This window comes from Hemitrygon akajei, chromosome 19 (assembly GCF_048418815.1).
Source record: "Hemitrygon akajei chromosome 19, sHemAka1.3, whole genome shotgun sequence".
NCBI lineage: Eukaryota > Metazoa > Chordata > Chondrichthyes > Myliobatiformes > Dasyatidae > Hemitrygon > Hemitrygon akajei.
This window is the reverse complement of record NC_133142.1, coordinates 62,010,807-62,030,779: the sequence shown is the minus strand read 5'-3', so window position 1 is coordinate 62,030,779 and position 19,973 is coordinate 62,010,807. Positions and strand designations below refer to the sequence as shown.

Sequence of the window (19,973 nt, the reverse complement as noted above, 5' to 3'; positions counted from 1 at the left end):
GTTCAATGTTCTATAGGCCAAATAATACAGAAACAGGAGATGCAGTTAGTTCTTTGGAAGATAAAAGGAATTTGAAATTTTACAGAGAAGTTGAGCAATAAATGTGATTTAATGCCATTTAGAATGAGGTGGTTGCATTTGGTGAAACAACCAAATTATTATTTGTTTAGCAAAGTTATAAATATCATTCCTATTTGTATGAGAACAATTTGGAAAGAGTTACCTCAGACTGCAGGGGAGCAGTGGAGATTCCAGGTGCCTTCCAGCAGCTCTCTTCCAGAAAGGCAATACTGCTGTCAAACTGCTCAATATATGTGAAGTATATGCTCAGTCTTAGTCCATATTTTGACAATGCACAACCCAAACTCGGCCCAGTCTGATCCCTGGCAGCAAAACAGACAGAAGTCATTCAGGCAGGTACATTCCCTGTCATCCATGTTGGAGTATCCAGCTACATGGCTCTTCACTCGTGGTACTCTGAAACACCAACACCCCAAACCCCTGAGACGTCATGCATCCCCAAAACATGGAAGCACAGAAAGGGCCTAACAACCAACTCACGGGAGCCTGCTCCTGGCCAAGGAATCACTTTCAGTGTTATGATGTCCTTAGTTGTTTCCAGATTAACTAAGTGACCTTTTACCTTTAGTTGGTGCCTTCCATCAACCCTGGGCCCCTGCAGTGGGACAAATGACTTCAGCCCAGCTGAGGCAGAGTCGGTGACTCTACACTAATCAACCACCTCTGAACCCAAAGTATTATCTTTGATCCATAGGACAGGCTAAGGAGAAGAGTCACAAGTTAGCCGTGATCTGCTACAATGCTGCTAAACAGTCTCCATCCACACTCAGCAACCCCGCCCCCCCCTTGTTACGGAAATGCTATGCAGGTACCACTCCAGGATGCTTCGTTCCAGCTCTCTCAGTATCTCATGGTGAACTGTGCGTAACTCATTGATGAGGTGTAGGGTATGGGTCACTCCTTCTTGGTCAACAACCAGCTGTCCATTACTATCATCCATGATCCTTGTGACCATCTCTCTGAAGTTCTGTTGAAACAGAAATGTCCAAAACTGTAAAACTAAAAACACAGTACATGGCATTCCATATTTGACTTTCTATGGCAGTACCCCCACCTCCCAAGCCTAGACAATAACAACCTTGTCCAATCACACAACTCCCACCTTGACCCACTACGCCTACAATTTCTCTCCATTAACACAGAGGGGACAAGGAACAAGAGCTGCATAATTCTGATTCTGGTTTCAGACAGTTGTACTGAACTTCGATGAGGCCACACTTTTCATTGCTCTGTCATATGAAAAGCATCATTAAGCTTGAGAAAGTGCAATAAATATTTATGAGAATGTTATAGCGTCATGGAGCATCATTGTTCTACATACGTAATTGGAATTGGTTTATTATTTTTCACATGTGAAAAGCTTACCTTGCACTATTATTCATACCGAGCAAATATTACCTCGTGCATGGAGATAGTGCAATGTAAAACCGAATGCAGAATAAAGTACAGGATAAATTTTGTAGCTGTTACACTTTATTTCTGCATTCTTTTGTTGTCTTACCATGTTCTAGCTCAATACACTATGCTGTGATTTGATATGCAGTAAGCTTTTCACTGTATCTTGTTACAAGTGATAATAATAAACCAATTCCAATATAGTTGGCCCTCCTTATCCGCAGCTTCCGCATGTGTGAGTTCAACCAACTGCAAATTGCGAAAACCCGGAAGTGCTCTTCCAGCACTTGTTTGAGCATGTACAGACTTTTTTCTTGTCATTATTCCCTAAACAATACAGTATAACAACCATTTTACATAGCATTTACATTGTATTAGGTATTATAAGTAATCTAGAGATGATTTAAAGTATACGGGAGGATGTGTGTGGATTATCGTGCATCGGGATCAAAAAAATCGGAAGTTCTCTTACTAAGTAAGTCGGAACAGGTACATCCAGTATTATTTAGCATCAATTAGTCAAATGTTTGTCTTAGTATATAGTATATATTTTACCTTTCTATGCATATAAAACACTTAAGAACATATGTTTCAGCGCCGGGCTCGAGAATGGAATTTTCCGAGTTTGATCCAGTGACAGACCACTTCTGAAAAGCCCAAAACCCCAAAACCCAATAATTAAACCACTGCGTTGCTTAGTAATAATTGCAGCTTTCATTGGGGCACAGCCTTTCTCACTTTGTCCTTTAAAATTGTTCCGATCGTTGACCAACTGTAGCCTAACGCTTTTACAATGACCGAAGGCGTTTCACCTCTTTCCGATCGCTTTATTATTTCCACTTTATTTTCAATAGTGATCGTGATTATTTTCGTGAACAGAAACACTGCGGATTCAGAGCTCTGGCGTGGGTCCTAATGTCCACTGCACTAAGACAGGTTAAATAAGGTCTGGGGTTCCGCTGGGTCCTAAGGTCCAATGCATAAAGACAGGCTGAATATGGGACTTGAGCATCCGCGAATTTGGTATCCGCGAGGGGTCCTGGAACCAATCCCCCGCGGATAAGGAGGGCTGACTGTACCAGCTAAGTGGTGGTAGTAAAGTACAGGTGCAGTACAGTTAGACAATAGATGCAACATCATAACAAAGTAGATTGTGAGGTCAAGAATAACATACTGGAGGAACGCAGCAGGTCAGACTGTATCTATGGAGTGAAATAAAAAGTTAACATTTCGGGCTGAGATTATGAGGTCAAGAGCTCAAGTTATCATATTAGGAAACCAGTCTATTATAACAGTGGCATAGAAGTTGTCCTTGAACCTGGAGCAGCATACTTTCAAGCTTTTCTGCCCAATGGGATAGATTATCTGGGGTGGGTGGGGTTTTTGATTACGATGGCTGCTTTATTGAGATAGCAAGAGGCATAGAGAGGATGTGCTGAGCTATGCTCATAACTCTGTGCAGTTTCTTGTGGTCATGGGAAGAGCAGTTCCAAATCAAGCCATAATGCATTCAGGTAGGATGCTTTCTATGGTGCAGTGATAAAAATTTATAAGGGTCAACAGGAGCATACTGGATTTCTTTAACCTCCTGAGGAAGTAGAGGCATTTCCTTGATCATCATGTTTATATGGTTAAGTAGCACAAGCTCTCACAACCCCCCCCCCCATCAGAAACGTCCATCGGGGGAGTAGAGCCCCCAGTCTGCGTGGCTTGCCTGGGTGGCCAGCCTTGCCGGCGAGGTGCGGGTACCCTCACTGGTTGCTCACTGTCCAAGTGCGCTGGTTTGAGGTGGTCCACTGTAAAAGTCTCTTCCCGGCCACCCACCTCCATGACACACGTGGTTCCGTTGTGCCGGATCACCTTGAAGGGTCCCTCTTACAGCCGCTGTAGAGGTGACCTGCGCATGCCCCTGCGAATAAAAACATACTCACAGTCTTGGAGGTCTTTAGGGGTGAAGGATGGCGTGGGACCATGCCTGGAGATTGGGACCGGTGCCAGGGTCCCTACCTTGTCCCGCAGCCTCGTTACCAGCGCTGCTGGAGTTTCTTCCGAACCTCGTGCCTCTGGTATGAACTTGCCTGGGACCGTTGGGGGGGCACCATAGACCAATTCCACCGAGAAGGTGTCCAGGTCCTCCTTGGGGGCTGTGTGGATGCCCGGTAGGACCCAGGGAAGCTCGTCTGTCCAGCTGGGGCCCTTGAGGCACGCCATCAGGGCTGACTTGAGATGCCAGTGGAATCGTTCTACCAAACCGTTGGAATGGGGATGGTACGCTGTGGTTTGATGCAGCTGGGTGCCCAGGAGCTGCACCAGTGCTGTCCACAAACCAGACGTGAACTGTGCCCCTCTGTCGGAGGTGATGATCGTTGGGAGGCCGAACCTGGTGATCCAGTTTGCAATGAGCGTCCTGGCACAGGACTCAGTGAATGTGTCTGCGAGCGGTACGGCTACTGGCCATCTGGTGAACCTTTCTACCATGGTAAACATATACCTGAGTCTAGCAGGGGGCCAACAATATCCACATGGATGTGTTGGAACCTCCTTTGCGTTGGCTGGAACTGCTGGAGGGGAGCCTTCACGTGCCACAGGACTTTGACGGTCTGGCAGTGTACAGTGTCCGACCTGTTTGCGCAAACCATGCCAGATGAATTTGTCCGCTACCAGATTGATGGACGCCCAGATGGACGTGTGGGCCAGGTCGTGCAGCGTGTCGAACACCCGGCGCTTCCATGCCGCTGGTACCACGGGTCGGGGTTTGCCGGTAGACACGTCACACAAGAGTCGATCCGCTGCCGGGCCGATGGAGACGTCCTCCAACTGGAGCCCCGAAATGGCGGTGCGGTAAGCCGGGATCTCGGCGTCTGACCGTTGTGCTTCCACCAGTGCTGCATAGTCTATTCCTGAGGACAATATGTCTACTGAGTGGAGGCAGGGGCGAGACAGTGTGTCGGCGATGACGTTGTTCTTCCCTGCAATGTGGCAGACGTCCGTGGTGAATTCTGAAATAAAGGACAGGTGCCTCTGCTGCTGAGCCGACCATGGGTCCGATACCTTGGCCAGTGCGAAGGTGAGGGGCTTGTGGTCCGTATATGCGGTGAACTCCCTTCCCTCGAGGAAATACCGGAAATGCCGGACAGTCAGGTAGAGTGCTAGCAACTCTCTGTCGAAAGCCTCTGGTGGCCATAGAAAGCGAGTGGTCGCCACTGGTCCTCGACAAGCTGCTCCAGGACTCCGCCAACTGCCGTGTCGGAAGCGTCTACTGTGAGTGCCATGGGTACATCGACACTCCGGTGCACTAGGAGGGCTGCCTTCGCTAGCTCAAACGCCTCCGTGGACTCCATGTACCATGCCACTTCTTTGGCCTTGCTGGCCATCAGGCTGAACAAGGGTCTCATGATGCAGGTCGCCGCCAGCACGAACCGATGATAAAAGTTGTCCATCCCTACGAACTCCTGCAGGCCCTTGACCGTGCTGGGCTTGGGGAACTGGCGGATGGCCTGGACCTTGTCCGGTAGGGGAACTGCGCCATGTCGGTTGACTCTATGGCCCAAGAAGTCGATCTCAGTCAGCCCGAACTGGCACTTCGCTGGATTGATTGTCAGTCCGTGGTCGCTCAGGCGTTGGCAGAGCTGGCGCAAATGTGCCACGTGCTCTTGGTGTGAACTGCTGGCCACCAGGGTATCATCTAAGTAAATGAAAACAAAATCCAGGCCGCATCCCACCGAGTCCATGAGCCTTTGGAAAGTTTGGGCTGCATTCTTGAGACCGAAAGGCATCCTCAGGAATTCGAACAAGCCGAACGGGGTGATGAGGGCACATCGTCAGGGTGCACTGGGATCTGATGGTATAGGGGATACCAGGTTGATTTAGGAGAAGATGGTTCGCAGGTTCGCCGTGAAGTCCTGGATGTGGAGTACCGGGTATCTGTCAGCGGTTGTGGCATCGTTGAGCCTCTGTAGTCTCCGCAGGGCCTCCATCCTCCTGCGGACTTAGGCACCATGTGCAGCGGGGATGCCCACGGGCTGTCTGAGCGGCATACGATTCCCATCTCTTCCATCTTACGGAACTCCTCCTTGGCGAGGTGGAGCTTTTCGGGTGGGAGCCTGCGAGCTTGGGCGTGCAGCGGCGGTCCTTGCGTGGGGATGTGGTGCTGCATGCTGTGCTTGGGGTCGGCCATGGAGAACTGTGGGGTGACTATGGAGGGGAATTCCACCAACACCCTGGCGAATTCGTTATCCGAGAGGGTCACGGAATCCAGGTGGAAGGCCGGTAGCTTGGCTTCTCTGAGCTGGAAAGTCTGGAACATCTCGATGTGGACCAAACGCCGGCCTTTTAGGTGAACCAGAAAGCAGTTGGCCCATAGGAAATCTGCCCCTAGTAGTGGCTGTGACACCGCTGCCAACGTGAAAGTCCAAGTGAAACGGCTGGACCCAAAATGCAGTGAGATAGTTTGTGGGCTGTACATCCGAATACTGATGCCATTTGCAGCAGTGAGTTTTGGGCCTGGGACCGTGTTACGAGTGTCCCTGTTCAAGGGGGGGGGGGGGAGTACGCTGACCCTGCGTGGGTCGCTAAAATCCTCACTCGCGAGGAGGAGGCGAATGTCCTCTGGCATTTGCTCAAGGAACAACTGTTCAAATAAAAGGCACGGCTTATGGCCATCCATGAGCGCCAGCATATCGTTCATGAGCTCGGATGGCGTGCGGTCACCCAGGCGGTCCATGTGTAGGAGCCCGTTCGCGGCAGGAGAGTCCGAAGGTACGGATCAGGAGCGCATTAAGCTTAGTGTACCTGTCCTCCGTTGGTGGCTGGCGTAGGAAGTCGATGATCAGCCTGCCGACTCCTGGTCAAGCGTGCTGACCATGGCGTTGGCTATAATGTCTCTGATATTGAACTGGGCCTCAGCCTGCTCGAACCAAATGTGGGGCTGAGTGGCCCAGAAAGTTGGGAGCTTCAGAGAGACCGCGCTGTGCAAGTTGCTCGAACTCATGGCTGGTCGCTGAGTCACCAGCTCCAGATGTCGTCTGGAATGTCGGGGTCACCAATGTAGTCACACGCAACGCGCTACTAAAGAAACGCACAGAGGCAGAGAGAGCTGAACTCAGAATGCCTTTACTGATTCAAAATCGCGCACTTAAATCTCCCCTCCCATGGGCCTCTGTGACCCGTGGGTTGGATGTGGCATCAGACTGTCCCCAGAAGGTCCGCCCCAAGCGGGTAGTTCCAAACGTGTTACCACGTGTCTGCCCGCGGCTCCCGATGGCGGTTCGAGTCCCGTGTGTGCAGGACGCCACACTAAACTATAACCATATAACCATATAACAATCACAGCATGGAAACAGGCCATTCCGGCCCTCCTAGTCCGTGCCGAACTCTTAATCTCACCTAGTCCCACCTACCCGCACTCAGCCCATAACCCTCCACTCCTTTCCTGTCCATATACCTATCCAATTTTACCTTAAATGACACAACTGAACTGGCCTCTACTACTTCTACAGGAAGCTCATTCCACACAGCTATCACTCTCTGAGTAAAGAAATACCCCCTCGTGTTTCCCTTAAACTTTTGCCCCCTAACTCTCAAATCATGTCCTCTCGTTTGAATCTCCCCTACTCTCAATGGAAACAGCCTATTCACGTCAACTCTATCTATCCCTCTCAACATTTTAAATACCTCGATCAAATCCCCCCTCAACCTTCTACGCTCCAATGAATAGAGACCTAACTTGTTCAACCTTTCTCTGTAACTTAAGTGCTGAAACCCAGGTAACATCCTAGTAAATCGTCTCTGCACTCTCTCTAATTTATTGATATCTTTCCTATAATTCGGTGACCAGAACTGTACACAATATTCCAAATTTGGCCTTACCAATGCCATGTACAATTTTAACATTACATCCCAACTTCTGTACTCAGTGCTCTGATTTATAAAGGCCAGCATTCCAAAAGCCTTCTTCACCACCCTATCTACATGAGACTCCACCTTCAGGGAACTTTGCACTGTTATTCCTAGATCTCTCTGTTCCACTGCATTCCTCAATGCCCTACCATTTACCCTGTATGTTCTATTTGGATTATTCCTGCCAAAATGTAGAACCTCACACTTCTCAGCATTAAACTCCATCTGCCAACGTTCAGCCCATTCTTCTAACCGGCATAAATCTCCCTGCAAGCTTTGAAAACCCACCTCATTATCCACAACACCTCCTACCTTAGTATCATCAGTATACTTACTAATCCAATTTACCACCCCATCATCCAGATCATTTATGTATATTACAAACAACATTGGGCCCAAAACAGATCCCTGAAGCACCCCGCTAGTCACCGGCCTCCATCCCGATAAACAATTATCCACCACTACTCTCTGGCATCTCCCATCTAGCCACTGTTGAATCCATTTTATTACTCCAGCATTAATACCTAACGACTGAACCTTCTTAACTAACCTTCCATGTGGAACTTTGTCAAAGGCCTTGCTGAAGTCCATATAGACTACATCCACTGCCTTACCCTCGTCAACATTCCTCGTAACTACTTCAAAAAATTCAATAAGGTTTGTCAAACATGACCTTCCACGCACAAATCCATGCTGGCTACTCCTAATCAGATCCTGTCTATCCAGATAATTATAAATACTATCTCTAAGAATACTTTCCATTAATTTACCCACCACTGATGTCAAACTGACAGGTCTATAATTGCCAGGCTTACTTCTAGAACCCTTTTTAAACAATGGAACCACATGAGCAATACGCCAATCCTCCGGCACAATCCCCGTTTCTAATGACATCTGAAAGATCTCCGTCAGAGCTCCTGCTATCTCTACACAAACTTCCCTCAAGGTCCTGGGGAATATCCTGTCAGGACCCGGAGATTTATCCACTTTTAAATTTCTTAAAAGCGCCAGTACTCGTCATAGGTTCCTTACTTGTTTCCCACACCTTACTCCATTCAATATCCTTCTCCTTAGTGAATCCCGAAGAGAAGAAATCGTTCAAAATCTCTCCCATCTCCCTCGGCTCCACACATAGCTGACCACCCTAATTCTCTAAGGGACCAATTTTATCCCTCACTATCCTCTTGCTTTTAATATAACTGTAGAAGCCTTTCGGATTTACTTCCACCTTATTTGCCAAACCAAACTCGTAACTTCTTTTAGCTTTTCTAATCTCTTTCTTAAGTTTCCTTTTACATTCTTTATATTCCTCGAGCAATTCCTTTACTCCATGCTGCCTATATCTATTGTAGACATCCCTCTTTTTTTGAACCAAGTTTCTAATATCCCTTGAAAACCATGGCGCTTTCAAACCTTTAACCTTTCCTTTCAACCGAACAGGAACATAAAGATTCTGTACCCTCATAATTTCACCCTTAAATGACCTCCATTTCTCTATTACATCCTTCCCATAAAACAACTTGACCCAATCCACTCTCTCTAAATCCCTACGCATCTCCTCAAAGTTAGCCTTTCTCCAATCAAAAATCTCAACTCTAGGTCCAGTCCTGTCCTTCTCCATAATTATATTGAAGCTAATGCTATTGTGATCACTGGACCCGAAGTGCTCCCCAACACATACATCTGTCAGCTGACCTAGAAGTGCTAGAAGTGTTGCTTCACCAACAACTCATACAATTGCAACAGAATGTTCCTACTCCATAGCAACGCTCTTTCTGATGTAAGTCAGTGTGGCAAGGTGGCACAGATGAACCATGGCAACTTGTGCAGGCAGCTGCAAAACTTCTAAATGTTCTACTGAACTACTCTCACTGAAATCTGCAGCCTGTAATTTCCCCGTAAGTAACGTACTTTTGAACTGTCTTAATTAACTAGTAATTTCACAATCTTCTGAAGGACTCAGTGGACTTAACTCTCAAGTATACAGGTACGGTAACTTTAAACAGATGAAGGTACATTGCTATGGCTGAGAGAACTGGAGGATGGGAGGATTCCAAGATAGACTGAAATGCAGAAGAATGAAACTTCCAATACTCAACATCTTGCTAGTAAATGTAGTCACTGGAGAACAAGATTGACGACCCCTGGGGAAGATTACTGTATCGGAGGGAAATGTGAAATTGCTGTGTTTAGAGGTTCATGGAGACATGTCTCACTCTAGACACACTTGATACATCAATAAGTTCCAAGGGCTTCTCAAAACGGCAGATGGACCAGACAGCTGGTTTGGAGAAGGAAAAAAGTTGGAGAGGTCTGTGTTTCATGATAAACTCTACAGTGTTTGGACACCGTGGTCTTGTCACATTCTTGTTCCTTTGACATGGAATATCTAACGATTAAGTGCCGACCATTCTACTTACCAAGAGAGTTTTCCTCCCTGATCTTGACTACAGTTTACATACTATCAAGGGCAGTTGTTAAACAGACTCTCAAAGTACTGCCATCAGCAAACAAGAGGCAACATATCCTGATGCCTTTCAAACCATTGTCAGAGACTTCAATCAAGCTTGTTTGAAGGAATTACTGCCCTTTATCATCAACATATAACCTGCAGCACCAGTGGTCCCAACACATTCAACCACTGCGACTATGATTAAGAATGCAGACTGTTCCATTGCTAGACCACATTTTGGGACACTTGGCTGTCCTCCTCCTACCTGTATTCAGGCAGAGGCTAAACAGCAAAGCTCTAGAGATAAGGACAACAGAACGATGGTTGGGGGGCAGAGAAGTGGCTAAGGGATTGCTTTGAGTCGATGCACTGTGCCCTGTTTAAGGACTCATCACAAGATCTGAACAGATATACCAAAGTTGTAACAGACTTCATAGAAACAGTCATAAAGAGAGTGTCTTCCCCAACCAGAAACTCCAAATGATCTATGAGATGTGCAATCTGTAAGGGCCAGATCAATGGGATTCAGGTCTGGTGACCAAGTAAGATGCAAGTATAATCTCTGGAAAGCCATCTCACATGCAAAGTGGCAAGTCTGAACCAAACTTGAATCACTGAAGGATGCTCAATAGCTGTGACAGGGTTTGAATAATAGGGTTCCACAAAGTGAAACCAAGTGACATAGGTGACAACAAGCCTTCGCTCCCAGATGAGCTCAATGCCATCTATCCTCACCATGACCACCAAAACACAGAGGAACCTGCACAAGTTCCCATAGCCCCGATGACCCTGTGATTTCAGTTTCTGAGGTTGACTTGAAAGCGTTGTCCAGGAGGTGAACTCACAGAAAGCATCCAGCCCAGATGGGGTATTTGGCCATGTACTAAAGACCTGTGCTGATCAACTGGCTAGAATTCAGTTTTGGTCTCCAAATTTGAGGAAGGACATTCTTGCTATTGAGGGAGTGCAGCATAGGTTCACGAGGTTAATTCCCGGGATGGCGGGACTGTCATATGTTAAAAGATTGGAGCGACTGGGCTTGTATACACTGGAATTTAGAAGGATGAGAGGGGATCTGATTGAAACATATAAGATTATTAAGGGATTGGACATGCTAGAGGCAGGAAAAATGTTCCCGATGTTGGGGGAGTCCAGAACCAGAGGCCACAGTTTAAGAATAAGGGGTAGGCCATTTAGAACACAGTTGAGGAAAAACCTTTGCACCCAGAGAGCTGTGGATCTATGGAATGCTCTGCCTCAGAGGGCAGTGGAGGCCAATTCTCTGGATGCTTTCAAGAAAGAGTTAGATAGAGCTCTTAAAGACAGCAGAGTCAAGGGATATGGGGAGAAGGCAGGAACAGGGTACTGATTGTGGATGATCAGCCATGATCACATTCAATGGTGGTGCTGGCTCGAAGGGCTGAATGGCCTACTCCTGTACCTATTGTCTATTGTCTAATGTTTGCCAATACCTTTTATCTCTCATTTCAGCAGTCCGGGGTACCCATCTGCTTCAAGCAGGCTTCAGTTATACCAGTGCCTAAGAACAATTTGCCTCAATGACAATTGTCTAGTAGAATTTACATTCACTATGATGAGGTACTTTGAGAGATTGGTGATGAAACATATCAACTCCTGCCTGAGAGGCAACTTGGATCCACTCCAGTTTTCCTACTCTCACAATGTCCACAGCAGATGCTACTTCATTAGCTCTTCACTCAACCCTGAAATATCTGATCAGAAAAGGATGCTCTTCATTAACAACAGCTCAACATTCAATACAATCACCCACACAAAACTAATCAATAAACTTCAAGACTTTGGCCTCAATATCTCTTACACAATCTTCATCAGCACAGTGTACTACAAGGCTGTGTGCTAAGCCTCCTGCTCCACTTGCTTTACACTTATGACAGTGAGGCTAAGCGCTGATTCAATGTCACATTTAAGTTTGCTGATGACACCACTGTTGCTGGCCAAATCAAAGGTGGTGATGAATCAGCATATAGGAGGGACATTGAAAATTTGGCTGAGTGATGCCACAACAACAACCCCTCACTCAATGTCAGCAAGACCAAGAAGCTGATTATTGACTTCAGGAGGAAGAAAATGGAGGTCCATGAGACCTCCATTTCTTATTGGGGGATCAGAGGTGGAGAAGGTCATTAACTTTAAATTCCTCAGTGTTACCATTTCAGAGGATCTGTCCTCAGTCCAGTGGGTAAATGCCATTATGAAGAAAGCACCGCAGGCCTCTATTTCCTTAGAAGTTTGTGAAGATTTGGAATGAGAAGTCTTTGCCAAACTCTGTAGATGTTCAAAGGTCCAATTTAATGTCAGAGGAATGTATATAATATACGTCCTGAAATGCTTTTGATGTGTGGTGAAGAGTATATTGACTAGTTGCATCACAGCCTGGAAAGGAAATACCAGTGCCCTTGAACAAAAAGAGTGGATCGGCTAGTCCATCACAGGTAAAGCCCTACCTACCATTGAACACATCTACACAGAGCGCTGTCACAGGAAAGCAGTATCCATCATCAAAGCCCCCACCATCCAGATCATGCTCTCTTCTCACTGCTGCCATCAGGAGGAAGGTATAGGAACCTCAGGACCCATACCAGCAGGTTCAGGAATTGTAATTACTCCTCAACCATCAGCCTCTTGAACCATAGAATCATAGAACATTACAGCACAGAAACAGGCCTTTTGGCCCTTCTTGGCTGTGCCGAACCATTTTTTTTTGCCTAGTCCCACTGACCCGCACCTTGGCCATATCCCTCCAAACCCCTCTCATCCATATATCTGTCCAAGATTTTCTTCATCTGGCAGCTCATTCCACACTCCCAGCACTCTCTGCGTGAAGAAGCCCCCCCAATGTTCCCTTTAAACTTTTCCCCCTTCACCCTTAACCCATGACCTCTGGTTTTTTTCTCCCCTGGCCTCAGTGGAAAAAGCCTGCTTGCATTCACTCTATCTATACCCATCATAATTTTATACACCTCTATCAAATCACCCCTCATTCTCCTATGCTCCAGGGAATAAAGTCCTAACTTATTCAACCTTACTCTGTAACTCAGTTTCTCAAGTCCCGGCAACATCCTTGTAAACCTTCTCTGCACTCTTTCAACCTTACTAATATCCTTCCTGTAATTAGGACCAAAACTGCACACAATACTCCAAATTCGGTCTCACCAATGTCTTATACAACCTCACCATTACATTCCAACTCTTATACTCAATACTTTGATTTATAAAGGCCAATATACCAAAAGTTCTCTTTACAACCCTATCTACTTGTGATGCCACTTTTAGGGAATTATGTATCTGTATTCCCAGATCCCTCTGTTCTACTGCACTCCTCAGTGTCCTACCATTTACCTTGTATGTTCTACCTTTGTTTGTCCTTCAAAGTGCAATACCTCACACTTGTCCACATTGAACTCCATCTGCCATTTTTCAGCCCATTCCTTCAACTGGTCCAAATCCCTCTGCAAGCTTTGAAAACCTTCCTCACTGTCCACAACACCTCCAATCTTCGTATCATCAGCATATCTGTGGATTAAATTTGCCACATTATCATCCAGATCATTGATATAGATGACAAATAACAATGGACCCAGCACTGATCCCTGTGGCACACCACTAGTCACAGGCCTCCACTCAGAGTAGCAATCCTCCACTACCACTCTCTGGCTTCTTCCATTGAGCCACTGTCTAATCCAATTTACTATATCTCCATGAATACCTAGCAACTGAATCTTCCTAACTAACCTCCCATGAGGGACCTTGTCCTTACTGAAGTCCATGTATACAACATCCACTGCCTTCCCTTCATCCGCTTTCCTGGTAACTTCCTCGAAAAACTCTGATAGATTGGTTAAACATGACCGACCATGCACAAAGCCATGCTGACTGTTTCTAATAAGTCCCAGTCTATCCAAATATTTGTAGATCCTATCTCTTAGTATTCCCTCCAATAATTTACCTACTACCGATGTCAAACTTACCGGCCTATAATTTCCCGGCTTTCTTTTTGAGCCTTTTTTAAACAACGGAACTACATGAGCTATCCTCCAATCCTCCGGCACCTGACCCGTGGATATCGACATTTTAAATATTTCTGCCAGGGCCCCTGCAATTTCAACACTAGTCTCCTTCAAGGTCCAAGGGAATACCCTGTCATGTCCTGGGGATTTATCTACTCTGATTTGCCTCAAGACAGCAAGTACCTCCTCCTCGTTAATCTGTTTAAGTTCCATGACCTCCCTACTTGTTTGCCTAGTTTCCATAGACTCCATTCCAGTTTCCTTAGTAAATACAGATGCAAAAAAACCTTTTAATATCTCTCCCATTTCTTTTGGTTCCATACATAGCCGACCACTCTGATCCTCAAAAGGACCAATTTTATCCCTTACTATCCTTTTGCTCTTAACATACCTGTAGAAGCTCTTGGGATTATCCTTCACCCTGACTGCCAAAGCAACCTCATGTCTTCTTTTTGCCCTCCTGATTTCTTTCTTAAGTATTTTCTTACTCTCTTTATACTCCGCAAGCATCTTATTTCCTCCCTGTTGCCTATACATATTGTACATCTCTCTTCTTCTTTATCAGAGGTCCAATATCCCTCGAGAACCAAGGTTCCTTATTCTTATTCGTTTTGCCTGACAGGAACATACAAACTCTGCACTCTCAAAATTTCTCCTTTGAAGGCCTCCCACTTACCAATCACATCCTTGCCAGAGAACAACCTGTCCTAATCTACACTTCTTAGATCCTTTCTCATTTCTTCAAATTTGGCCTTTTTCCAGTTTAGAACTTCAACTCGAGGACCAGATCTATCTTTATCCATGATCAAGTTGAAACTAATGACATTATGATCACTGGAACCAAAGTGTTCCCCTACACACACTTCCGTCACCTGCCCTAACTCATTTCCTAAAAGGAGATCTAATATTGCATCTTCCCTAGTTGGTACATCTATATATTGATTTAGAAAACCTTCCTGAACACATTTCACAAACTCTAACCCATCTAGACCTTTAATAGTATGGGAGTCCCAATCAATGTGTGGAAAATTAAAATCCCCAATAATCACAACTTTCTGTCTCCTGCAATTGTCTGTTATCTCTCTGCAGATTTGCTCCTCCAATTCTTGCTGACTATTGGGTGGTCTATAATACAACCCTATTAATGTGGTCATACCTTTCCTGTTTCTCAGCTCCACCCATATGGCCTCAGTAGACAAGCCCTCTAATCTTTCCTGCCGAAGCACTGCTGTAATATTTTCCATGACTAGCTGAGCCACCCCCCCCCCCCCCCCACCCTTCATCCCTCTGCCTCTATCACGTCTGAAACATCGGAACCCTGGAACATTGAGCTTGCCAGTCCTGCCCCTCCTGTAGCCAAGTTTCAGTTATGGCTATGGTGCCATAATTCCACGTGTCAATCCAGGTCCTCAGCTCATCTGCCTTTCCCACAATACTCCTCGCATTGAAATATACACACCTCAGAAGATTGTTACCACCACATACAACCTTACTATTTATGACTTTGCATGAACTACTAACATCATTTATTTTTACCCCTGTTCCACTATCTACTCTGGCACTCTGGTTCCCATACCCCTGCATATCTAGTTTAAACCCTCCCCAATAACACTAGCAAACCTTCCTGTAAGGATATTGGTCCCCTTGTAGTTCAGGTGTAACCCGTCTCTCTTGTACAGGTCCCACCTGCCCCAGAAGAAGTCCCAATGATCTAGAAATCTGAAACCCTGCCCCCTACACCAGTTTCTCAGCCACGTGTTCATCTGCCAGAGCATCCTACTCTTACCCTCACTGGCACGTGGCACAGGCAGCAATCCGGAGATTACTACCCTCGAGGTCCTTTCTTTCAACTTCCTACCAAGCTCTCTGTACTCACTCTTCAGGACCTCCTGACTCTTTCTGCCTATGTCATTGGTACCAATGTGTACCACAACATCTGACTGATCACCCTCCCATTTCAGGACGCTGTGCACATGATCAGAGACATCCCTGATCCTTGCACCTGGGATAACTAGAGCAGAGAATTTCACTCACCCCATCATGGACACTTTCCCGCTCCTATGACCTCACTTTCAAAGACATAAGAGACTCTTAAAAACCTTATTGTATCCACCACCACCACTGTCGCACTCCACAAACCCATCATTCTCTGTGAAAAACATACCCCTGACATAATCTCTGTATCTACTTCCAAGCACTTTAAAACCATTATACCTCATATTAGCCATTTCAGCCCTGGAAAAAAGCCTCTGGTTATCCACATGATCGATGCCTCTTATCATCTTATACACCTCTATCAGCCTCTGTCACTCCAAGGAGAAAAGGCAAAGTTCACTCAACCTATTCTCATAAGGCAAGCTCTCCAATCCAGGCAACATCCTTGTAAACCTCCTCTGCAATCTCTCAATTGTATCCACATCCTTCCTGTAGTGAGGAAACCAGAACTGAACACAGTGGGGTCTGACCAAGGTCTTATGTAGCTGTAACATTACATTATGGCTCTTGAACTCAATCCCATGGTTGATGAATGTCAACACAACATACACCCTCTTAACAACATTGTCAACCTGCGCAGCAGCTTTGGGTGTCCTATGGGCACGGACCCAAGATCTCACTGATCATCCACATTGTCAAGAGTCTTACCATTAATATTACATTCTTACTTCAAATTTGACCTTCCAAAATGAACCACTTCATACTTATCTGGGTTGAACTCCATCTGCCACTTCTCAGCCCAGTTCTGCATCCTATCAATGTCCCACTGTAACCTCTGACAACCCTCTAGATTATCCACAACACCTCCAACCTTTGGATGGGGAACCTCATCAAATGCCTTACTGAAATCCATATACACTACATCCACTGCTGTACTTTCATCAATGTCTTTTGTTATATCCTCAAAGAATTCAATTAGGCACGACCTGTCCTTGACAAAACCATGCTGACGATCCTAATCAGATTATGTCTCTCGAAATACTCATAAATCCTGCCTCTCAGAATTTTCTCCAACAACTTGCTGAACTATAATTTCCTGGGTTATCTCTGCACCCTTTCTTGAACAAGGGAACAACACTTGCAACTTTCCAATCCTCTGGTACTTCTCCCATCCCTATTGATGCAAAGATCATTGCTAGAGGCTCAGTAACCTCTTTCCTCGCTTTCTAGTGTAGCCTGGGGTATATCTCATCCACTCCTGGTGACTTACCTAACTTAATGCTTTTCAAAAGCTACAGCACATTCTCTTTCTTAATATCTATATGCTCAAGCATTTCAGTCCACTGTAAGTCATCCCACAATTACCATGGTCCTTTCCCCTGGTGAATACTAAAGCAAAGAATTCATTAAGTACCTCCACTAACTCCTCTGACTCTTCACTATCGTACCTGGTTTGTCCTATTCTCACAGGGCTCATTCTCTTGCTCTTCCTATATGTGTAGAATGCCTTGGGGTTTGCCTTAATTCTGCTCACCAAGGCCTGCTCATTGCCCCTTCTAGCTCTCCTAATATCAATCTTTCAGCTCCTTCCTGGCAACCTTGTAATTTTCTAGAATTTTATTAGTACCTAGCTTCTTGAACCTTTTGTCAGCTTTTCTTTTCTTAACTAGATTTTCCACATCCTTTGTACACCATGGTCTGTTACCCTACCATCCTTGCCCTGCTTCAATAGAACATGCCTATGCAGAACGCCATTCAAATGTTCCCTGAAATTTGCCACATTTCCACTGAGAACATCTGCTTCCAATTTATGCTCCTAAGTTCCTGCCTAATAGCATCATATTTTCCCCTACACCAAATGTTTTTTTTCCCAAATTGTCTACTCCTATCCCTCTTCAGCAGTATGATAAAGGAGATCAAGTTGTGATCACTACCTCTAAAATGCTCCCCCACCAAGAGATCTGACACCTAAAACCTGGCACACTCAGCAGCCATTCCTGCCCCTGAGCCAAGTCTCTGTAATGGCCAGAGACCATTGTTGTTATTTTTCCTTTTGTATTTGCACAGATTGTTGTCTTTTGTATGTTGGTTGTTTGTCCATCCTGTTGAATGTGGCCTTTCATTGATTTTATTAATTTCTTGGATTTAAATGTGTAGGCCCGCAAGAAAATGGAAAATGAATATGGTGACATATAAATACTTTGATAATAAATTTAACTTTGAACTGCAGCTTTTCTTTTTTTTTATTGGTTTTTTTATGCATTTTCTACATCACCACAGATAGAAAAAAACCCCAAACCAAAATGAAGAAAATTAATACAGTGCAAAAATAAACATACAATAATAATATAATACAAAAAAGATAATTGAGAAAGCACCCAAATTGAAGTCATGTAAAGTTAGTATCCTCCCCAAGCCCCGCAACAAAAAAAACTCCAGACCAACCACAACACAATATAGAGAATATAAATCAGGACATTCAAACCCCCAAAACTGTAAATACACTTGAAAACAGAAGATAATAATGCCTACTACCAAAAAAAAAAGAGCTGAAAGCAAGGGACCAAAAAAAAACCTTAATTAGGAGGAAGGTAATGAAAGTACTCAATAAAAGGTCCCCAGACCTTATGGAACTTTATATCCGAATTAAGAACTGAATAATGAATTTTTTCAAGGTCTAAGCAGGACATAATATCATTAAGCCATTGAGCATGTGTGGGCGGGGCAACATCTCTCCATCTAAGGAGGATTAAACGTCTAGCCAGGACAGAAGCAAAAGATAATATTGTACACTTAGTCGAACTCAAACGTATATCTGTCTCACCCAAAAAACCAAACAAAGCAATTAAAGGGTTAGGTTCTAAGTGGTGATTCAGAATATAGGATAAAGTTATGAAGACATCTTTCCAAAATTTCTCTAAGCTAGGACAGGACCAGTACATATGAATAAGAGAGGCCTCGCCCCTTTTGCATTTATCACAAAGAGGACTAATATTTGGGTAAAATCGAGATAATTTAGATGAACAATCTTAAGTTGTAAAAGGCAATGGTGAGCACAAAGAGAGGTTGAAGTAACCGATTTGAGAATCGAGTCCCAAGTCTCATCAGATAAAGAGATACTTAAATCATGCTCCCAAGCCATTCTAATTTTATCCACAGGGGCACGCCGTAAGAATGCTAATTTATCACGAATAAATGATATTAAACCTTTACCCACTGGATTAATAGAAAGAAAGAAATCCATAACATTTTTCTCAGGCATTTCAGGGAAGTTAGGAATTAAAGGATTAATAAAGTGTCTAATTTGGAGATATCTAAAAAAATGGGCATTAGGCAGATTGAACTTAACAGAGAGCTGTTGAAAAGATGCGAAGCGATTATCACTAAAAAGATCTTCAAAATGTCTAATGCCCTTCCTATACCAATCATGGAATGTTGAATCATACATAGTAGGTAAAAAAAAAAGGTGATTATGTAAGATAGGACTAGAAGAGGAAAAACCATAGAAACCATAAAATTTCCTAAACTGAGCCCATATTCGCAAAGTGTGTCTAACAAGAGGATTAACAATTAATCTAGACAAACTACTAGGGAGTACAGAGCCAAGAAGTGCAGAAATAGATAAATCTTTAGTGGAACTCAACTCCATTGCCACCCAATTAGGGCACTCGGGTTGGCTATGGAAAAAAGACCAAAAGGTAGCACAACGAATATTGGCTGCCCAATAATATAAACGAAAGTTAGGTAAGGCCATGCCACCCTCTTTTTTAGATTTTTGGAGATAAACTTTATTAATTCTGGAACGCTTATTCTTCCACAGATATGACAAAATAATAGAGTCTGAGGAATCAAAAAATGTTTTAGGAATAAAAATTGGGATTGATTGAAATAAATATAAAAATTTAGGGAGAACATACATTTTAACAACATTAATACGACCTACCAAAGACATAGATAGAGGTGACCATTGTGACAGACTCTGTTTTGTAGTATATAAAAGATTGGCAACATTTTCACGAAAAAGATCTTTAAACTTCCTTGTAACTGTAATCCCTAGATAAGTAAATTGATTATGAACTACTTTAAAAGGGAGGTCACGAAATGCTAATTCTTGTGCTTCTTTATTAATTGGGAAAAGTTCACTCTTATGTAAATTAAGTTTA

General features: G+C 44.5%; 1 protein-coding gene across 1 annotated transcript in view; it reads right to left on the bottom strand.

The window, feature by feature from the left end:
- Nucleotides 1-19,973, bottom strand: part of LOC140742090 (FYVE, RhoGEF and PH domain-containing protein 5-like) — a 309,076-nt gene that overhangs the window by 210,117 nt on the left and 78,986 nt on the right. Inside the window, exons 6-7 of the mRNA XM_073072916.1 lie at nucleotides 894-1,048; nucleotides 224-383 (exon numbers count right to left, since the gene is read on the bottom strand). Of these exons, the coding sequence (XP_072929017.1) occupies nucleotides 224-383; nucleotides 894-1,048 (315 nt within the window). The remainder of the gene's footprint in view (nucleotides 1-223; nucleotides 384-893; nucleotides 1,049-19,973) is intronic.